The sequence below is a fragment of the Anopheles merus genome, chromosome 2L (genome assembly GCF_017562075.2).
Source record: "Anopheles merus strain MAF chromosome 2L, AmerM5.1, whole genome shotgun sequence".
Classification (NCBI taxonomy): domain Eukaryota; kingdom Metazoa; phylum Arthropoda; class Insecta; order Diptera; family Culicidae; genus Anopheles; species Anopheles merus.
This window is the reverse complement of record NC_054083.1, coordinates 49,617,279-49,639,446: the sequence shown is the minus strand read 5'-3', so window position 1 is coordinate 49,639,446 and position 22,168 is coordinate 49,617,279. Positions and strand designations below refer to the sequence as shown.

General features: G+C 46.3%; 1 protein-coding gene and 2 non-coding genes across 3 annotated transcripts; 1 reads left to right on the top strand and 2 right to left on the bottom strand.

The window, feature by feature from the left end:
* Positions 1–11,319: 11,319 nt before the first annotated feature.
* LOC121593700 lies at positions 11,320–13,185 on the bottom strand. Its single transcript, XM_041916292.1, has 3 exons — positions 13,101–13,185; positions 12,820–13,007; positions 11,320–12,752 (listed from the first exon to the last, which is right to left on the bottom strand). Exons 2-3 carry the CDS (start codon positions 12,916–12,918, stop codon positions 11,322–11,324), a joined length of 1,530 nt encoding a protein of 509 aa, XP_041772226.1. The 5' UTR covers positions 12,919–13,007; positions 13,101–13,185; the 3' UTR covers positions 11,320–11,321.
* A 3,582-nt stretch (positions 13,186–16,767) lies between these two features.
* Trnav-cac lies at positions 16,768–16,840 on the bottom strand. The gene has a single exon. It is a non-coding gene; the product is annotated as a tRNA-Val (tRNA).
* Positions 16,841–21,744: 4,904 nt separating this feature from the next.
* Trnag-ucc lies at positions 21,745–21,816 on the top strand. Its single transcript has one exon. It is a non-coding gene; the product is annotated as a tRNA-Gly (tRNA).
* Positions 21,817–22,168: the final 352 nt, after the last annotated feature.

Sequence of the window (22,168 nt, the reverse complement as noted above, 5' to 3'; positions counted from 1 at the left end):
CATCCGGTGGTAGTAAAACGGCACTGGGACGGGGGCAACAAAAGGTAAGGGGAGGTGTTTCACTTCATTGTAGAAGCAATAGCAGAAACAATATTGAACGCGCTTTGCTTTATAATGGTGGAAATGGTAAGAATACTGAAGAGAATTAAGGATAATCATGTGATATATTAAGAAAGAGCCAAAATTTACTACTACTATTTACTTTTATTAATTAAAAACATGAAAGGAAGATTTTTAATATAAAACAAAGAGAAAACAACAAAACGAACAGCTAAAATAAAGAAGAAAAAGTCATAAATAACAAAACAAACAAATAAAACACGTGAAACGGACCAAAACAGTAAAAGCAATGGGAGCAATAACACGAAAAATGCCTTCAAATCTAAAAAAGGTGACACTCACACATTAAAAATTCAAACAAAATTGTCCCCACAGCAGCAGCAGCAACAGCAGCAGCGTCTGTCTCAATGCGGGTCGAGATTGCCGCGCGCTTCTGTTTATTAATTCCAATAACAAAATCCGCCTAAATCATACACAAATAAATAAACAAACACGGCAAACGCTTTTTGTGCCCCCTTTCTCGGTGCCGAACCCATTCTCTCGGGAGCGTTATTTCGAGCCCATCAGCCTCACTCGACGGTGGTTCTCGGGCAGCCCGGTACGGTACGACATAAGCCCAATAGAATGTTTCCATCGAATATTCACTAAGCACATATATGCATATGTTTGCTGCCGCCGCTCTGCTGCTCTTGCTTGAACCCTTTGGCGCCCGACTCCGCCACCCCCCCGAAGCACCGAAGAGGAATTGAACCACTCGTTTCTGGTGGAGGCTTAAACCCACCCGCTTGCCAACATGCGAGAGTCCTTCACATTGTGCCAACTCACACACAGCGTCACACAGCGCTGCTCTTTACCTCAAAATAACGGCACACACAGACCAAAGTGTGTGCACGGTCGGATGGGCGGGGAGGCCACAAACGCTGAGCGCCCTTTTAGGTGACAGGATGGTAACAAAAGTGCTTCCCCACTGTGAGTGTGACGGAGAAGGAACTCAGCTCGGTGCTCACACTCACACTCAGTTTGACCCGTTTGCATCAAGCAACCAACATAAAAAAATACGGGCGATACGCATCCTCCTATCAGTGAGACCCTTCGTCAAGTACCAGGCTGCTCCATTGCACTGAACGGGGAAGCTTTATTTTCTTTTTCTCCATTTTCCCTTAAATTCTCTCTCTTTCTCACTCGCTCACTCATTTAAAAACCGTCTCATTCTCACCGTTCGCAACTTAACAATCAACCTCCGAACTGTCCTCCTCCATTAACCTCTCTTTCCGTCTCCAACGCTCACCGGATATTCAAAATCAACACACACACACACCTACACGTGCGCGTAAGCAAAAGAGGGAAACAACAACTCCAAAAGCTCTACCAAGCACCGTAAAAGCGCCACACATTATCATATCATGCAAAACTTTTCATTTCTACCACCAACACCACCTTTCTCATGCCTCTCCCAGCAACCCGATTACACGCAAAAGAGCGATACTTGGCGAGGCGCTGGAACGGACGAGAGCGAAACCGAAGCCAAGGGTTGGGACATGAAAGGTGAAACACAGCGATGACTACGACCGACTAGACTAACCACCTACGGCAACCTGACTGCTCCTGCTGCTACCGTTCCATCCGTTCCCACCACCCGGCCAAAGGACGAAGTTCAGAACGAAGCTTTGTGCCGTACAGCGTTGCAATTTCAACAATGAAGTAGCCGAAATGAGACAACAGCAACCAAGCTGTGTCTCACTTTCTCATTCCCCATCTTCCCCCCCAGCTGCTGTTCCACGGAGCGGGGAAAAACATAACACAGTAGAACCGGATTCGGAAAACCACCAGCACGTCCTGGCACTCCCTACTCCCTTCCGATGCTCTCTCTCTCTCTCTCTCTCTCTCTCTCTCTCTCTCTCTCTCTCTCTCTCTCTCTCTTTCTCTCTCTCTAACGAAGCTTTGCGAAAGGCGAACAATTTTTGTTTGAATAATTTTAAAACTTCACCCATCCCCGGACCCGGTTTCCCATCCGTTTCAACGCTTAAGAGCACAAGCGGAGTGTACGAAAAAAAAGCACACAGACACACACACACACACACACAGTTCCTCCGTTTGAGTAGTCCGTTTTTTTGGGAATGATTTTCCCTCGGCTTTCCTCTCCAAAACCAAACCAGCCACCGAACAATGTGAACGTTTCGTTTCGGTGTTGGTCGTTCGTTTGGGCAAAGCTTTAGGCACTTTTGACGGTGGGTCAGGGTGGTGGGAAGGATAGGGACGCCCTGATACCAATGATACGGCTCTATACGTGACATGGAAAAACTGTCCCTACCAGGAGAGTGTGTGGAAAGAGTTGGAGAGACGGAGCGAGAGAGAAAGAGTGAGGGAGAGAGCAGAGACAGTGAATGCTGGATGGTACTTTCGGATGAAAGCTGTGTATCCGAACGTGCACGGTGGGACTGAGCGTTTCGTTCGGAATTGATGGGGCAAATTCTGTTCTTTTTTTTTTCATTCTATTTTACGCAAAGTGTCTTTAAATTGTAAAAAGGTTTAGTGAAATTTAAGTCGACTCATTAACCGGAAAGAGAGAACTTCATGCTAAAGGAATAAAAGCTCAAACTAATGGAAGTGCTTTTGGGTAGATTATTGGATACAGACTAGCACAAGTTTACAGCATTTTTTTTAACTACTTTTAATTATAATTAAGTTTATATTTGAGATAGAATTTAACCTATCAAACCTTAGTATAAATATATAAAAGTTGCTATCTAAAAATGAACTAAAAATAACAACTTTAATTAAACCCAACTAGCTGCACCCAGTGTGCTTCAACGCTTTTCAATAATAAACCATGTGTCCTTTACTTACTCAATCCCCTCCCTCCCCCCCCTCTCCCCCCCCATTGCATCAAAAAAAGAAAACTACAGACAAACCTTCACATACACACACACACACACACAGTCGCTTCTATCCGTACCGAACTGCTCCGTATGCAACTGAAGCTTTTTGCGATGGTGGAGCAACACGGTTACGGCTACGACCACGGCTACGATGCAAATGGCAAAAGGTCCGTTCCACCCCTCTCCACAACCTCAATCTTTCCATCAGAACCCCCAAACTCACTTCACTCATCCTATCTTCCCCTCACCCCTACAACCACAAATACGCTAGCGTGTGTACAGTGGCAAGGTACTACGAAGCGTACGTTTTTCAACGTAGAAGCGCATTGTGACTGGCTCACAACCCTGGTCGAAACCAGTCGGTATGTAGTGAATTTCGGAAACAAAAACACACCACCAACAACAAACCCATAGAGAGAAAGAGACACACACACACGCACACACACAAACGTACAGACAGATGCAAACAAATCTAGTGCAGGAAGAGGAAAAAAGAAGCCAGCGGGAACGAGAATGGAAAGCGTTTAGAAGGTACAATGTCGGTAGGCTCTCTGTCGGTGGTGACGTTTGTTGCTGGTCGTGTTAGGCTTCTTGTCTAGCCGGACGTACTGAAGGGTGATAACAAATATAACAAACATGGTCGCAAAATAGGTCGCTTTTGGAATAATTTTAAATGTTAAAATGAATTACCGAACAGTGAGACACACACCTCCACAACACCTGTGAACGAGTGCCCTTTTTATCAACCATTTCTAATCGAAACTGTCTTTTCGCACCCTTCATTTGATGACTTTGCTCGAAATTCTAATAATTTTTTCGCTGTTCGAAGAAGTCAAGTATCGTCACATTCGAAACAACACGGCACCCAGGAAAAGAATTTACCACACGCTTAACATTTTCCCTCACAGCCACGGCCTTCCCCCCCATTGTGTCCTTTATGTCGGCGCATTGTCAGTGGCAACGATAAGTAGCAGCAGCGGCCAAGGACGGCACTGCAACCCCGAGGGGGCTTTCTGTATGTTTTGTCTCCCCTTATACCGTAAGCATCAGCATGCAAGGCACGCAGCGCAGCGAAACTGGGAAGGAAGACACGCCAACCGAAAGAGCGAGGCTTAAGAACCGGAAGGACAATCTGCAGCCGAAATCTGCCGGCTGTGACAATTTTATCCCCCCCTCCTTCATCCCAGCATGCCGTCGCTTCCTGTCGTCGAGGTGCGCGTGGAGTGGATAATTTGTGGAAAATGATTTCCGATCGCAGCAACACTCGCATTTTGTGCGCGCTGCGTGAATTAACAGCTTTCAGTGCGCATTCCATCAACGGCCGCTGGAACATCAACATGAACTCAAAAAAAAAAAAAAAAGATCTGTTTTAAATTGCTGCAACATAATTTATTTCTGCCCGCCCGCCCGGTCGTCCCGAGGCAAAGCAAATTAGTTCCGCTTAGCACCCTTAGAGAGTTTCTAACAACACCAAAAGCTGATCGCAGAATTTGCCTTGCCCGGTGAAACAACAATTCAAAGAAAATTAGCAACCCGTTGTCTCGGAAGGCCGTTTCTTTGCTGGGGGATTGTTTTTTTTGCATTCCCTTTTTAAAGAATTCCCTTATCTTCTCTGCTCAACAAGCCACACTTCCACTTCCAAAACCAACCCTTGGCCGTGAGGTATCTCTCGCAAAACTTTGCACAATCTACGACAGATTGAATAAATTTTGCTTCCCCTTACTAATCACTAACAGTTTATCAAAACCCTTCTTCCCGTACATGCTTTGGTCCTTCAAACTCTATGCTCTATGTTTTCGTCCCTCACTTTTCATCACCTGCCACGGTGGTACTCCCGGCAGCCAAATTTAATCTTCTCACTCTTCACTCAATCTCATCAATTTCGGTGTGCAGGCGCCTTCGCCCGCGGCCAAGTCAGTAAGTCGCACCGAGGCAAGGGCTTAGCGTCGCTTCCGCGTAGTATGTTCGTTCCCGCTCCACACTGTGGTATACATTTTCCGTCTCTCTATCTATCTATATCTCTCTCGCTCTGAAGTCCTTCTACACTTGTTTGTGTGCCATCTCCCACTCAATAAGCAACATTCCACTCGATTATTAGAAGATATAATAAATAAAAACCGATTTGCGAGCGGAAGCGAAAGCAAAGGTTAGGAGCGCGTGTCCCTTCTGGGAAGGAGAGAAACACGAGGAGCGCAATCCACAAAACAACCAACAGCGTGGGGAAAAGTCAAGCAGCCGGATGCGGAAACATCGACTAATGTCAACCGAACGATGATGGTGTTACAGGAGCAGCTCGCGTACCGAGCGGCAGCAACGGTTCTTGATGGGGTTTTTCTGCTATACATGTGACGGAACGTCAGCAAAAGGGCCAGGCTGAAGGACGTACTTTTAGCGCACGAGAACAAAATATGCTCCTAAAGCGCCGCTCCTTTCGGCTTACCGGTTCAGCTTCTCGTGTAGCGGCGAATAAATTCCACCGTGGCAAAGAGCAATTTCCCGCAGCGCGCACTCGTGTTCCGGGGAAGTTTGCCCCATCCCAGCGACGGTAACGGTGGAGGCGAGAGGAATGCTTGACGGCGTCCTGTGGCACAACCACCCGCGAAGTACATGGGCAGCATAATCAGTATCACCAGCACCGTTCCAATCTGCCCGATTCGCGTTGCCATCCGTTTTTTTTTTTTTTTGTTGCGCGTAGGATGTGAGTTGGTGGTGAATTTGTGGCCACTTTTCCGTGCCGGGCGTGCAGTAGAAGGGGGACGGAAGAAGAGAATGGCTGCAAAATAAGAAGCCATCGGTGGGGTGTCCTGTGTCTCTGCGCTCTCCTGCACCTTCACCGACTTATTCAATCTTCTCTTGGGCGCTTCCAGCGCTTCGGCCGAACTGACTGTTGCTTTTTCCTACCAGCGGGTCAGGATGGAAGGAGGAATCATGCTATCGTGGTGATGGTATTGAAAAGTTTGTAGAATGATTCATTATGGAAGAAAAGACCAGCGTTACATATTAATCAAATGGATAGATAACGCAACGTAACTTACTTGACTTTGTGGTGTAACTGGTAGGAGGCAACGTTCATTTTCTCCCCCGGCGTGCGATGGAATCTTGAGCAGAGCTAGTGAGGTCTCTCAAGAGATTTTGGTATAGAAATGATTTTTACGCCTTTTCTCGATGTCGCAATGAATTTGCTACAAGTGAAGTAGTGACAAAAGAAAAAAAGAGATTTATCAAAAGTCCCAACAATGCGTTTTAAGTTCGTAGGCTTACATTCATAGGCATATACACACAGGTGTGCTTATCCCAAGGTATATATGCATATAGAAGGGTAATTATTATTGCTTCTGCTTCAGAATGATGATTTTAACAGTGTTTCGTGTATTCGTCAAGCTACCAGAGCCTGTTAGAGCACAAGTTTTCACCTGTACTGTCAAAAAAGTCGTTCAAATATGGTTATAAAAAACATGCTATGAGACCACCAGGACTACATACACTTTGATACCAGATTCCACCACATGATCTATTTAATGCACCTTTGGATAAATGAAAACACCACCTTGTTTTGCAAGTTTTCGAGCAGGTACTCGAATCTAATTCATGCTTTGAGATTAAAATAATCTAGGCTGAAAATCGCAGGCTAGTTTTGTGTGTAGTTTTGTATGAAGTGTTTACATGATTTCAGCCTCCAATTGTCAAACTCCATGTAACAAGCTGACTAAAATCCTGAAGGGCCCCAATAATCAAGTATGAGTTTTGTACTTCAAAATGCCAGAAAAATACCAGCCAATCAAAGCAACTTATCAACCCACATATATACTACCTCCAATCCGGCACACCAAACAATCCTGCATACAAATGAACCTCTCCAAGCGCAGCCGAAGATTCGGCGTTGCTATACAAACACACAACAACCGCTTGGCGCCACTGCTGCTGCTGCTGCTGCTGCTTATATTCTACCAAATCACGCGATGGTGTAGTGAAATTTGCAACATCAGTGGAAGCGAAACGCCCTGAACAAATGGAGAAATTTCCTCAACAGCACCACACACACACACACACAGACACACATACAACGAAACCCGTCTTCCTCCCAAACTCTCCCAGCCCATTCGCACGACCGTGTTGATGGGTTTTCGCTCAAGAAGCAAAGGTCCTTTTATTGTTTCCTTTCACGTGCGCCACCCTTATTGTTGCTTTCCCTTCGGGCGGGTCCGGGATGATCCGCTTTTCGCGTTTCCCTTCACCGAGAGGATACTTTCACTCTCACGTAGTCCCTCTTATTCCCCCCCCCCTCCCCCTCTGGCAAGCCATTGAGCCCCCTTTCAACGGACGATTTATATGCTCATAAAATGGCAGCGAATCATGACCGAAAGCCGAGCGGGACAGACACACACAAGCACAAGCACACGCTCACAGCGCACAGGTTTGGTCGGGTGATATCTGACGGCATCAGCGGTATCCACTTTCAAATTGATTAGGTAAATAGTGAGTGATGATCAGAGGAGGCAATGGGGAGATGAGCTGAGACGCATGTCCTTGGGATGATGATGGTGAGTGAGAGAGCGTGAGAGCAACGTAAGTGAGATGGAGACAGTTGCACGGTAAAAAGGTAGCTACTGCAGATAAACATCTAATAGGCTGCTCATAGCGGGCCATCTTGGATGTGGCGAGCCCCTGGAAAGTTGACGCCGAGATGGGCGAAATGGTTTCATCACGGGATCCCACAGAGTATGGCTCGAAAGTGTGGAGAGCCGCCTTTCTTCTTCTCTTTCAATTGCCAGATGATTTTCTAGAACAGAGACATTAAAGCAAAAGTTTGGAAAGCTTCGAAGTAACTCAAACCAGCTGTACATACAGAAACGATACTTAAAATCACTTTTCAATTGCGATAGCTCCACACTTCCAAAGCAACTTCGCTTAACAAATACAGATCTGTTAGAACGGATTATTAGGTAATAGCATTACAACAAACAACAAAGACCTTTTTTTGGGGAGCGATGTTTACCCAACTGCAAGTTCATAGACACACATAAGACGCTTGGAAAGCTTTAAATAGTACGAGCGATACTGCACCCGACCCGCATAGTCGTAGTTTTTTTTCCTGGTGAGCCACGAAATGGAGTCGCTGAGATACATTTGTTGGGCGTTTTGTCTGGCACAGGTACGACAACTGCAACTTCACGCTTCCCGACCACGTTCCTGACTCTTATTCTACGCCTTTTCTCCCTCCCCTTTAGTTTGCCTTCGTGAGCGGTCATCCAGAGTTTGGCACTCCCTTCAAGGTCCCGCAGACGTCCGCCGTCGTTCAGGGCGCTATGGATGTGTCCCGCCTTTCTGCATCGATTGACGATACACTCAACGTAATGATGAGCGGGTTAATACCCAACAGTGAATCCAAACGATTGCTGGTAGTCAACTTTGCTGACGAGTTTTCGCGAAAGTTGAAAGCCGTCGCGGAAGAGCTGCTAACCGCTACAAGCAGTAATTCCAACGTGAACGACACGCTGAATGCAGTGTTAGATAAGTATGCGGAGCTGGTCACGTTTTACAACAGCAATGGCAATGCATTCGTTTCGGATGTTTCCTCCAAGCTGGGTCTGTACGTGAGCAGTGAGTTCTGGGCCGCACTGGACTTTATTGAAAGCGCTCTTCCCGATGTAAAAGTTACGACGGACATGTTGCGAGGGGCTCTTCTTAGTGTCTCCACTGTAGGTGACATTCCAGCCGGTCTGCTGCGACCGCTCGTGAATGCGTTGAGAAACACGAAGGCACATCTACCACTGCTGGTGTATGTGTTCCAGCGTGTTGGAGTGAACTTCCAAACGGCGGACACGTTCATAGCTACCTTCAAGCAGGACGAACAGCCTCTGCCCGATAAGTTCCAACAGGACACGGCCACGTTCAACGGACGACTGTCAACGCTTGAAGCTGCTGTTGAGACATCCTTTTCCACGGTGGAACAATTGTTCAACGCTACCGGCACACGACTGAGCACCGAGCTAAAGGGTGACGTAGAAGATCAGAACAAGTTCCTGAAGCTCAAAGCAGATCTGCTATCGTTCACGACCACCCGTTCACAGTTTGTGAAGGATCTGAAGCAATCCATTCAAATTGCAAGCTCACGCAACAGACAATCGATCGCGAATGGTGTAAGCCTGATATACTACTCGGATAGCTCCAAAAAGGTGAGCTCTCCAGCCTTACAACTCGCCCAGCAGCTCCTCGAATCAAGCGCCAATGCCGAGTTCTGCCATAGCAAGTACGCTGCCCTTGTGACGGATCTGCTTCCCTTGGGAAGGATACGGCTGAACGAATGTTTCGATACGGAGCGACCGAGGTTGCAAAAGTTGGAAGAGCTAATGGAAACGTACGCACTGATGGTGTCGTACGACGTAGAGGACATGTGGAATAACTTGAAACCCTGCACAGCGGAATGTACCAAGAGTGACTGTCTCTCAAAGGTAAGGTTTCGAGTTCGTGATCTGATGGCTATCCAACCTGTTCATCTGTTTCGTTTTTTTTCCAGATCACTTCATTCTACAACAAGTTAAAGACAGCGCGTAATACTGCTAAATTGACCAGAGCTGCGAATTTCTTCTTATCGGCCCTGACTGCCAGTCTGAACCGGATTGCACTATGCTTTTCGCGCGTGAATATCTTCACTTTCCTCAACCTGGTACCTACCTACATAGAGGACGCTAAGCAATGCGTTGGTGAAAATTGAGGTGCTCGAGAGGATGCCTTAATTGATTGTGCAAACAAAAATGGTTTAATAAAATTGTTTTACAATGCAGGAATTATCGATTGATTCTTTGAATACATTTTATTTGCATCAAATAAATTGTGTGGGTTTATAGCACAAACAGGGAAAAATTCTCCCGGCTGTCCAATCTACCCAGAAGAGTTCCCAGATTTTGTGTTATTCCCTCATAATTTTCGCTCTTTAAAGCTGTTCTCTTATTATTAACAAAATAATAAATATAATGGCTCAGTCTGGTGGTGCAGTCGTCAACTCGTACGACTTATAATAACATGCACGTCATGGGTTCAAACCTCGAATGGACCATGCCCCCCATACATAGGGCTGGCTACCCTACTACGTATAATCAATCAGTAAGTCTTTGAAAGCCCAGCAGTGGCACAGGCGCAGGCATTGACCAACAACAGTAGTTGTAGCAAAAAGAAGATGAAGAATTGAAGAGTATACACAATTTTCCATTCTCTTTGTTGTCTGGAAGTGGCAAGACAGTATTGAAAAGAAAGAAGAACAATAGGAAACAATCGATTGATGGGATATACGAAAGCGGCATAAGATACAGCTTTATAGTTTTATTACTATATTTTAAGTATTTTAAGGTTTAGTAGATTTTTTTTGGACACAACAATAAAAGTGTCAGTCAAGCCTGATCAATACAATAGATCACCATCGTCATCGCATTAAATATCTTCTTCTTCTTCTTTTGGCTCAACAACCGTTGCCGATCAAGACCTGCCTGTACCACACTACTTGTGGGTTTGGCTTTCAGTGACTTACAGGGGTTCGAATCATATAAGGGAATAGTTCAATCACTTAGGGGAATGTTGCAAATCGGTAGGGGAATATTGCATGCAAGCTGTGGATGTTTGCAATCACTTAGGGGAGTTTTGCAATCGATTAGGGGAATGTTGCAAGCGTACTGTGGAGCTGTCATCAGACTGTGGGTGCCGCTGTAAATACCTTAAAATATTTTCGTCAATCTTACTAACTTATCATGTTTAATTATGGCTCCGCAGCAGGATTTATTTAGTTTATCATGTGTACAGCAGAATCCCACACGAAAACAACTTCAAACGATGTTTTAAAAAAAAACATCATTGGTAGCAATTCGTAGTTTTTTACACCGGCACCCACAGTCTGATGACAGCTCCACAGTACGATTGCAACATTCCCCTAATCGATTGCAAAACTCCCCTAAGTGATTGCAAACATCCACAGCTTGCTTGCAACATTCCCCTACCGATTTGCAACATTCCCCTAAGTGATTGAACTATTCCCTTATATGATTCGAAACCCTGTATTGATCCCCCCATAGCAAGATAGTCAGTCCTACGCTTGGCGGCACGGTCCATTTGGGGCTTGAACCCATGACGGGCATGTTGTTAAGTCGTACGAGTTGACGACTGTACTACGAGACCGGCATTAAATATCATTGAACAGAAATTCTTCTTCTTCTTCTTTGGCTCAACAACCGCTGTCGGTCAAGGCCTGCCTGTACCCATTTGTGGGCTTGGCTTTCAGTGACTAATGAACTAATTGAACTGGAATAACTCAATATAATAAACAAACGCTATCTTTTTTCACAAAACTTTATTTATATTATATCATAAAACATCATATTCCCTCCAAACATCTCAAGCCTCCATCATTGGCACATTGTAAGACGGCCCATTCTGTCGACACTTTCCAATTTCGCTCCATAGCTGCGCCCGATCGTTCGCGACAGCTAGGGAGGCTTCCGTACCGCACAGCAGCAGCCGACGGGCGCTACTAGTTGTCTCCGCCACCAGAAACGACTTCATTAGCTTCAGTTTTTTCTTCATTTGCTCCACCAACTGTGTGTAGAGACCGTTCACAGCAGTTACGCATGAAAAATTGCCCGACTCCCCAGTGCAGAGCTGTAGCTGATCGAACAGATCCTCGAAATCGTACACGAACGTCGCGTACATGTTGAGCAGGCTGGTGCGGAGCGTTCGTAGTCGCGTGTGCTCCTGCCGATAGCACACTATGAAACCATCCCTTACGCGCGGTAGAAGCTGTTCCACCACGCTGGCGTACTTGTTCAAACAGTACAGGCCGTACGGTCCCTTCATAGCCGTCACGTCGGCAAGATACAAACCGAGCTCATAGGCTCGACTGAACGTGACAGATGCGACCGATGTTAGGATGGTTTCGTACGGGGTTAACTTGCTGAACTGTTCCCTCACCGTGAGGGCCACTTCATCTTGGTCATCCGACTGCAATTGCAGAATTTTTGCAACCGTAGTCCGAATATCGCACGGGCCCGAGCCGGCGCATAGTATTGCCAGCAAGGGTTCAACCGATGCGCCGAGACCACTGATCTCTTGCTTGGTGCAGCCCAATGCTTGCAGCGTCGTGTCTTGCAATTGCTCCACATCATCCATAAAGCTTTTAAAATCATTTCCAACCGTTTTCGTTGTGGTCTGTACCGACCTGGACAGCCTTCCGAGGAATGCATCAGCCGCTCGAATATTCTCACCCGTCGAAGCGATCGTGTAGTTTAGCGGAACAGTGTTTGCTCGCAACATCGAAGCCACTCGAGTTACCATATTGACGATGGACACATCTATGCTCACCGGATTGTCAACAACGGCTGCGGTTAGCTGCACTACCGCTCCGACCATAAGTTGCACTGAGCTTTGCAGCGTCTTGAATGAGTCCTGCAGCTCTAGCTTGATCGATAGTTTGACGAGTTTTTCGATTTCAGCCAGAATTGGAGGTAATTCGTCCACCTGTAGTGTTTGCAGACGCGCGAGGGAGAGCAAGACGGGATGGAAGGTAGCAGTGACGTTGCTGTTGCTTATACTGGCCTGGTTCAACGCAGTTGCAAAGGTCGTCCCAATGGTAGCCACCTTGCGCGCCAGCAGGTCCATCTGGGTGCGCAAATCGCTCAGCAAGCCGTAGGACGAGACAAGCGAAAAGCTCATGTGTTTTGTCAGCTCGCTCAACCGCTGCTCGATCATGACGGCCGTACCTTGCACCGCTACACTGCCCCGGATCATCACATCAACGCCAAAGTCGGGTTTTGCTGCGACGAACGTCATCTGGCGGGAAAGCAGATCATTTTTGTATAAAGAACTCGTATCTTCTAAAGTCTCACATTTTACTCACCGACAGCAGACAGGCAGCAAATAGCAAAAGTTCTCTTGCGCGAGCCATTGTCATGCACACACACAACGATCGAGCTACAGCAGCAGTAAGCTGCCGCATCTCTAGTAAGCCGCTTTTTAAGAGATCCAACCCAGAATCATTTGTTGGGCAACGAGCATTTGTTCAACTGCAGCTGGCACGATATCTGGCTAGAAGTAGGGCAAACAATCACTAACCTCACCTATATCTACATTTCAAAACATGTCTCCACATAACCCCCTGCCAAGACAAACAACGCGTACCGATTAAGTATCACAAGCCGATTTCATTTACGAATGTTTTTGTCTGTAGTTTGAAAAACAATCCTTTCAACCGCGGCAAAGCGGCAAAAGAATTGCCGCCAATTGGCCGGCCGCTTTGTTGCGCTTTCGCTTGGGAATGTACAAAGAATCGCATCAAAATACACAATCGAACTCTGCCCTCTGGTTTAGCTCCCTAGAACTACCGTTCTCTTAGTAGTGGGGAAATGAATTATAGCCTAATTATAAAATGGAGCGCGTGTTTAGTCTAGTGGCGGTAGCAGCGTCCAGTCGTGTTTGGAAAATAGGGAAAAGCGGCCAAACCAGCCCACCCCCAGGCCCCATTTCCAGGCGTGCGTGAGAGTTTGGGTTTTTCGGGACACTTTAATTGGGCCGTTTCTTGTTGGGGTTTAAAATTGCGCGGCAGCGCACACGCGATCGAAACGGCAAAGCCAGTAAAAAACTGGAGCGCTATGCCCAATGGTGGTGGTGTAATGAGTTGTGATGGTTTAAAAATAAATGCGATTTGTTTACATCGATGAAACATGGTGGTGTTGATGATGGTGGCCGTAGCATCGCCCAAGGACTTCCTAATATTAACTTTTGATGCGAATGTGTGAGTGTGTTGGAAGCGTAGAACGGTGAAGGTAGTATTTCATGTTGCTTGTTGTGCTAATGGTTGGCTAAATGATTGGTTTTATGTTAGTGTAATACTAACCGTTATCAGTTTAAATATTAATATTATCTACATTTCATATACAATTCTTCCACTTCCACAACAAATGACCCACCCACTAACGCGATACACATGCCCCGTGTAATGTCTTTCGCAACGAAAACCACAACATACAAATCCCATCTCGAAGTGTCGAGATCACGGCACGGCACGAGGAGCATGTGTGGAAGGTGAAAAATTAATATTTAATCAGCTGGTTCCGCTTGGGTCCTCGATTACTCAAATCCATTCTCCTATCTTCCCCGTTTTCCCATCGCCCCCCCCCCCCTCCAGGCTTACATACTATCTCATTAAACAGTACGAACATAAAACCGAAAACGACCACCTCACGTGTGCCTTCCTTTACACACACGCACGCATTAAAAGGTTTCGTTCGTTGGTGTGTTTTTCTGTGCTGTGTTACCGTATCGGTGTTACAGTCTAATCCAACGATCAACTTGTAACCATTCGCCAATAATTTTACCATCCCCGCACTGCGCTCCCTCGCTTAAGCAAGACCGTCATGATTTATTGCACCTACGGGGTACTTTCCATGCTGCTGCTGCTGCTGCTGCCGGTAAATGCCCTTCCCCATTTTAAGGTGTGTTTTCTCTGCCCATTTGAAGAAGAAAAAGGGCTCGTATTTTCCTTCCCGTGTGGGGCCAGTTGTGCAGACTATGTTTTAACGGTTGCTATTTATCCCTTCCCTTCTTGCCACCCACCAGACACAAGATCTCCGCGCGTAAAGAGTGACAAAATTTCACCCAAAAACATTCGAAACACATTCCCCGTTTTTTTTCCGGGTAGTGGTAGTGGTACTGTCATATTGATTTTTCTCGCACCCAACCAGATTCATGCGAACTCGTTCTCGAACGCTCTGCTGCTTCTGCTTTGCTGCTCGGCGAACAAAAGAGTAAGGCTTTGCTTTGTCGGTGTCGGTGGCTCGAAAGGCAGGCAGGAATCCTTCACTTTCCTGCTACCCTGGTACGGTGGTGGAGTCGATTGAGGGAAAGTTCTCTCGCATTGAGCCACAGGCAGCTTTGCTTTCTCCTCGCGTTAGGAAGCGCGTTGAGTACCTGCTGAGTTGCTCGCTTGATGGAGAAGTTGAGATGCCGTTGAGACTGGAATGGAATTGTGTAAGGAGTCTTATTTAACGGGGAAAATGGATCGCTCTGTGGGATAAGGAGAAGATGCTGCGATGTTCATTCATTTTCTGTTGCAAGTACAGCTCTCAATAGCAAAAAATAGTGTTTGCAATAGTTATTTCGTTTTAAAACATCAATTTAGATAAGAGTATTGCATACTTTCAGGCGTTTATAGAATTTCCGTCAACGCTATGCCATTTAGATAGCCCCAATGACTTATTATTCATCGTTTTGAGAAACAACATCGTAGCGAAGATCAAAACGAAGCTCCCTTAGCTTTCCCACGCCCTTTTGGAATCGCAAATTCTAAGCAAGATATTAATTACCAACAGCACATATCGTACGCTCTGATTTCACAACACTCACTCACTTCGGAGCGGCGGCAAAATAGTTTCCCAGAGCAGCAGTCCATTCTTGAAGCAAGTTTCCACCGACCAACGATAGCCCCGGATAGCATCGAAGACGCACAAACGCTCCTATCTCGAGCTTCATAGATTGGACCTACCGGGAACACACAGAAATCTTATCAGCTACGGCGAGATACGGCTGTCAGCGCATGTACTGCACCAGTAATACCCTCTGTCGCACGGTACTGGGCGACGGCAGGACCGTGTGTATCCTGAATTCCACAAGACACATCCACGCCGGGCAGACTGTTGGGGTCTCGCTGGAACGGTACACATTCCGCGGCGCTGCTGTACGATGCGGTTCTATCGCCACAGGAGCAAATACGAAACCCCGGGTGGAACAAAATCAGAAGTTATCAAGTATGCAGACGATCTGTTAGAAAGGGAGGGGATTGGAGCGAACCAACGCGTTCACCTTACACCCCCTTTTTGACAGTACTGCTGCGCCCAAGCGAAGCGCTCCGAGCCCTGAAGAAGTTATCTCGGCAACCAACTCAAGAAACCATTCGCTTCGTTCCTCTTGATCCTAGGCGCTCGAGCAACAGCAGCAGCAGTACACCATACACTTGATTCCCGACGTTCGATGTTGTGCATAGTTTTGCACTCACCTCCTCACTTCCCGTGCCTTTGCGAATCCGTCCACCGCCACGAATGTCTCGTACGATGAGCCAGAACCTCGCCCGGGCTCATAAACTTCCCATTGGACAAGTTCGAAGAATTCCAGAATTTAAACCAATCCCCGAGCCCTTTCCTAGCGCCCGTCTTGGCACCTCCGCAGGGTTCAGCTGAAAACCCGTTTTACCCGTTTATGTCCTCCTCACGTCCCGGTCGGCGCAACCTCTCCAATCAACCTTTGTACTGCTGCACGCTCACACGATACGGATGCAAGATGCAAATGGATGCATCTTAGCGGAAAGGACGTGAAATAGTCGCTCCAGCTATGTCTTGACCTCTTCTTGAAATGCCCTCGGGCTAGCGAGATGGTAAGCGCCGGATGAACACACACAAACCCCAATATCCGGACATCTTCATTGAGGGCGAAAGTATACTCCAAGAACTGACTGCTCCACCCGGGCCTTGTCCAGTAAGCTTCCAGAAAATGGGAGATGATCGTGGAACAATTACTTCCGGGGGAACCCGGGTGGCAGTTGCAAACCCAAAAGGGTGGGTAAGAGCGAGCAAGTTTATTATTACGGCTGTAATTAAATAAATCCCACCCTTGAAGCCGATCTGCCGGGGCGGCATTGAAGTCAAAAGTTTGTTATATTACAGCAGAAGACAGAGGTACTTAGAAAAGGAAAGATAATAGTTCTATTAGAACTCTACTACACACAGAAATTGCTTTCTCACTTGAAAAGTCACTCAGAGTTGTTGAGGAAGGAGAGGAAAAAAGAACACTCTCTTGTTTCCGCCCGGGTTCGAACCGGGGACCTTCTGCGTGTGAAGCAGACGTGATAACCGCTACACTACGGAAACAGATGTGAAGAAGGGCCGCTAGTTTGCTCCAGGTTGCTGGCCATCTGGTCCACACTGCTCTTCACATTCCTTATCTTGTTTCGCTTATCAGTTGAACTTCATTCATTCTTTCAAATATGAATGAGTAATGTTATTAGATTAATGCATTAAAATCATAAATCATTACTGTTATGGATTTAAGCGAGGATTGGACCAAAATATCTAGCTCATCTGTAACGTCTTATATGTCTTTAATCTTACATTTCTTGATCAATGATAAATGTTTAATATAATTCTTATTTATATTATCGTTATAAGTTGTACCATATTTTGTGTATTAGTTTCCCAACCAACAACTCTGTCTTAAACACATTCAACCTCACAGCGCAACGAATATCTTCTCACACGAATCCATCACACCCGAAAACGACAAACAATAATTATCCATCCATCCACACCGTGTCGCGGATTGGTGAACAACATAATCAACCCCCAACTAGCTGATTGATAGTGATAAGAAACGGTTGCGAAACATACTAATTACCTTCGATTTCGCTATTTAACGCTTCGCCTTTCCTTCCTCCCGATACGCACCTTTACCAATACAATCGCTATGCTTTAATTGTTTCCACTCCCGAACTGTGTCGGCGACGGGATGTTAAAGGTTATCTCGATCTTGTGCACCGCTCCTTGTGTATGAAGCGTGAAGTTTGGATTGGACAGTGTGATCGAGATTGATTCGCTTAAATGTATAATATGGTAATGGCAATTTCAAGTAATATAACAACAGCTTCTTACCACCAGCCAAATCCACCAATACCACCAAATCATACCTTCATGGGAGAGTTAGCTACTGTAAGCTTAAATTAAATTACATTCTGCTGATTCCATTCTGCCTTCTGGAACAAGCTTTTACCTGAATAACATCCTACAAATGCCACCCGCAACAGCAACACTAATAACATCGATATCACTAAACTACAACCAACGAGAGTGATTGCGTTTCATCCTGTCAAAGCATCCTGTCTTTCCGCATCCTACCGCACGCTGAATGCTCCAATAGATTCACACTGCCAGCCCTGGGAGTCATCACACCGACACACCTCCCCCTGTCTAATGGTAGTCAAAAACCGGGCTGTTTGTTTAATAGTTATGCCTATCAATTATGCAAACAATCTGCTATTCCGAGCTTCGAATGCACAATGCATCACGCCTGCCTGGGAGGGGGAGGGGGACGAACGAGGTGCAACGATGATTAAGACGTATCGATATCACAGCCAGATCGAGGCGCAGTGGAAGGATGGACGGTGGACAGTAGAAGAGGTACAGTCGAGCACCAATTGAACATTGCACAGATTCACACAGAACGTAGCAGAGATATTTAAGAATGTAAACGCCTTTTTTTTTACTGCACAGCTTCTCCTGCATGCAATCTGGAATGCACTTCAGTTTGCCGAACACAAAGACGATCACGAGAAGCATTGCTGTCTCTGGCACACTGACAGGCGCCGGACATTACAAACCACCCTCGCCCAAGGCAGTTTGGCAGCAGTGATAAAGGTTACGGAATTGAGACATTGCTGCGCTGCCTCCCGTGCCTGTTTGAGATGAGCTTGCCCGCCTCCACTTCCCCACCGCCCCCGGGGGGAAGTCATCGCTCAACGACCCAATCAATAACCTAATAAATTAATTAGCTTCGAATCGTCGCTTCGCTGCCATCGCTGGCACAATCCACAACACTCACCCGCTCTCTCTCTCTCTCTCTTCTACTAACATCAGCAAAGACAACAAACCCCTCTAGCCCTGGGAGGACCCTGCTAAGGAGTACCTTCGACCAGTGAACAAAGGATTAGCACACAGGACTGGTGTTAAAGTGAGCATGGAGACAACAGGAAAGAGGGCGGTAACGGGAAGTCACCATTTACCCGCGGACTGCTGTCCTGCGTTATGGTGCTGATTTCTGATCGTCTCCCCCCTTCGCTAACCGGAACATCCCACCACCCCGACTGCCTGTTGACATCCCGTGTACAAACAGTTACACAAAACGCCCAGAACTTCCGCAGCCCGCATCAACTCCGCGCCCGAGCAAGTCGATTTGATTAATGTTTTCAAACATAATCAACTGCAACGCGGCCCTCGGCTCGCCTGCTAAATGGAAGAGGGGAGGGGCTTCCCCCACCATTAGATGGAGCTAATGGATGGAACTGGAGTAGCTCATCGATTCTCTGGGTGGGCCTTGGAGGGTTTTGGTACACATTTTTACACCCAACGACCCATCGCACCAAAGCACACACACACACACACACACACACACACACACACACACACACACACACACACACACACACACTCAGGGACTTCCAGAAGAGCAAGCCCCAAAATCGTGGGTTACAATTCCCAGGATGAAATGCGCCCAACCCAAAGAGGGAGACCTTCCATCCATGGCCTGTCAGTGCGGAGATTGTTTAACAGAGCTCCAATCATTGTTACACGTGCTTGATTTTATAAAGCGTCCCACTAGTGAGTGCTTCACTGTGATTGTGCGTGTGTGCGTGTGTGCGTTGGTTTTTGGGAACTGGTATTCATTTCATTGCGTAAATTCATTGTTTTAAAATCATTGCCAGTGGGCTGTGGCAGCGTTTCAAAGGATGCAAACTAGGTCCGGAGAAACGAGCTTACTTCCTGGGATTGAAAACATGCAGCAAGTGACACATACAGTACCCAATGTTCTCGGTATGCACAACATTAACGAGTGATTCTTAAACTGTTGTTCATTATTACAATGAAACTAACGATGCCTTTTTAATACGCGACTGCTTTGCAGAAATAAAACAGCTCATTAACAAGCTATCATCGCAGCCGAGAGAACACTCATCCAAGCAGGCTTTCGAGTGAGACGAAACATGAGCGCACACACTCCTCCAATCTCTTCAAACTCTTCTCCCCAGAAAAAAAAACCTCGCAAGCAACTGGTTGCTCGATAGTCCGCCCGGAAAGGGTGCAGAAGGGATAACGTTTTGGGGGGTTAGCTGATACTGCTAAAAGTTACACATGTTTGTGCAGCAGCAGCAGCAGCAGCAGACCAACCACTCACTCGCTTCTCCTCCGTGGGGCGGTGATGGCCATATTTTGACAGCCACCAGTGGAGCATAGGGGAAGGCTACGGGGAGGGAGGGAGGGGGACTGTACGGCTCAATTACACACCCGATTACAGATTTGTCGTCAGGCGCGATGCGTGTGACAGCGTTTATTAAACAAATAAGAGCTGTAAATAAAAAAACAAGCACCAACGCCTAACTAAAACCAGTTTATCATCGGATACTCTCCCGTGGTGGAGGAGTGGTTTTTTGTTTCCATTCTGTGCAGCGTTTTTTTTTTTTGCCTATTGGTGACCTCGAGGGGGTCGTGTTCTTTTTCTTCGACTTTTTGTACAGCCTTCTCTCGCGCGCGCATTCGTTCGTTCGATTTGGACGGACATTTGGAATCGATTTGTTCTCGGTTATGCTAATGCCAATGCCGCTATGCCCACCCGGTTTGGCTCTCCACCCTACTTCCCCCAAAACACTCACTCGTTTGGGGGGATAAAAACGGAATATCACATCATGTTGAGAGCAGCGGCGGACAAACATTTTAAAACATAAACAAAAATCTCACACAGACACGTACCCCACGCCGACCGCAGGACTCCGGCGCAACAGATATTCATATTCATATTTGTGTGTGTTTGTGTGTGTGTATGTGTGTGTAGCTATATATTAATGCTCCCCGGTCACGGAGAGGAGGCGGTTGGAATTTGCACAGTTGACTCCCGGGGACTTGGTGATAAATAAATTTGCCTAATTGAAACATGACAGCCGCAACCGAAGGTACACTGGATGCTGGACAGGACGTCCAAAAAAGAAAGAAAAACAACAACCAACCGTATCTCGGTTTCAGCATTCCAAATTCACTCCAATGCCTAACCACAGAACCAAAGAAGAACAATCTAAAGAAAGTGTTATGGTTTCGTTGACCACTTGGGAACGGGCGGTGTCATTCATTCGAGTTGATTGTGTGGTTTTTTGAAAGGTACTTCAAAGTTACACTCAATTTACCACTATTCTTTCATTCATCTGTTTTAAAAAAATACATCCTAATCGTTGTCATTCTACGACCGCTCTAATACCTTCTAAAAATAGACCACTTTCCATTACACCCTTCCACTCGATGGGAGATTTTTCAAATTCGAGTTCCGCAATCCACACTCTCAGCACTCACTTGCACACGACTCTGGAAGCGCTTTCTTCTAAACCCGGCCACCCCCACTCCAACCCCCAGCAGCCAAGCGAAGGGCATGATTTATGGAGTGTTGAGCGATAAAAACCCGAATTGTAACAACATCAGATGCATTCGTACTCGTGTGCCCTGTTTGCTCTGCTATTGCTGTGTACTGTGCACCCCCACCCATAGCCAACCGTCACTCATGGGTGTTTGGTGCCAAATTACACAGCCTCTTACATGCCTTTTTTTGGATCAAAGACCGAAAAATTGTAAAATAAAATACTACCCCCAACACACACTCGCACACACATGCGGATCCGCAGTAAGTGGGGAAAAAAGTGTAACTACTCTTTATTTTCTCTCCCTTCCAGTGCGCGCCCGCCCTGCTGTAAAGTGGTTTGTTTTCGTTTGTGCTATAGAGGCCACAACACCATCCCGCGCACGCACACACACAGGCACACGGACAGATTTATCGCTCCGTAATTGACCGCGAGGCTGTGTGTACCGATCTTTTGGCAACACGCCCCGGTGGCGTGTGTATGCATGTGTGTCCAATTATGTGTGTTTTCTTCTCTAACGTTGTTTGGTGCTGTGTACTGAGTGCGCGTTTGGAAAGCTGCTGCTGGAGCGATTGTGGATTGCAATTGGCGCACTGGAAAGCGTGTGCGTCGGTGGTGTAATGGTCAGCATAGTTGCCTTCCAAGCAGTTGATCCGGGTTCGATTCCCGGCCGACGCACGATTCTTTTTTTATTTTTCAGCCAAAAGGGATGAAGATTGGTTACAAACAATCTTTTGCTTAATCTTTTGTTTTGGGAGATTCATTTGAATAAAATAATTTTATTTTAAAATACGTGTACGATATCAAAGTATTACAAATACTCTAGCTTATTTAAATTAAATTGTATGACTATGATTCATACAATTTTCAACGGTTATCACAAAGCCTTTTTGATCCAAACTAAATTTGGGCGAATGTGAAAATTTGAACTAGTTCAAGAAGATTTGACATGCAGATTCGGGAATCAAACTCGCATTCTTCCTTATGTGAGTCACGACGCTTGGTACGGCACCATCTTACCTGGTTTTAA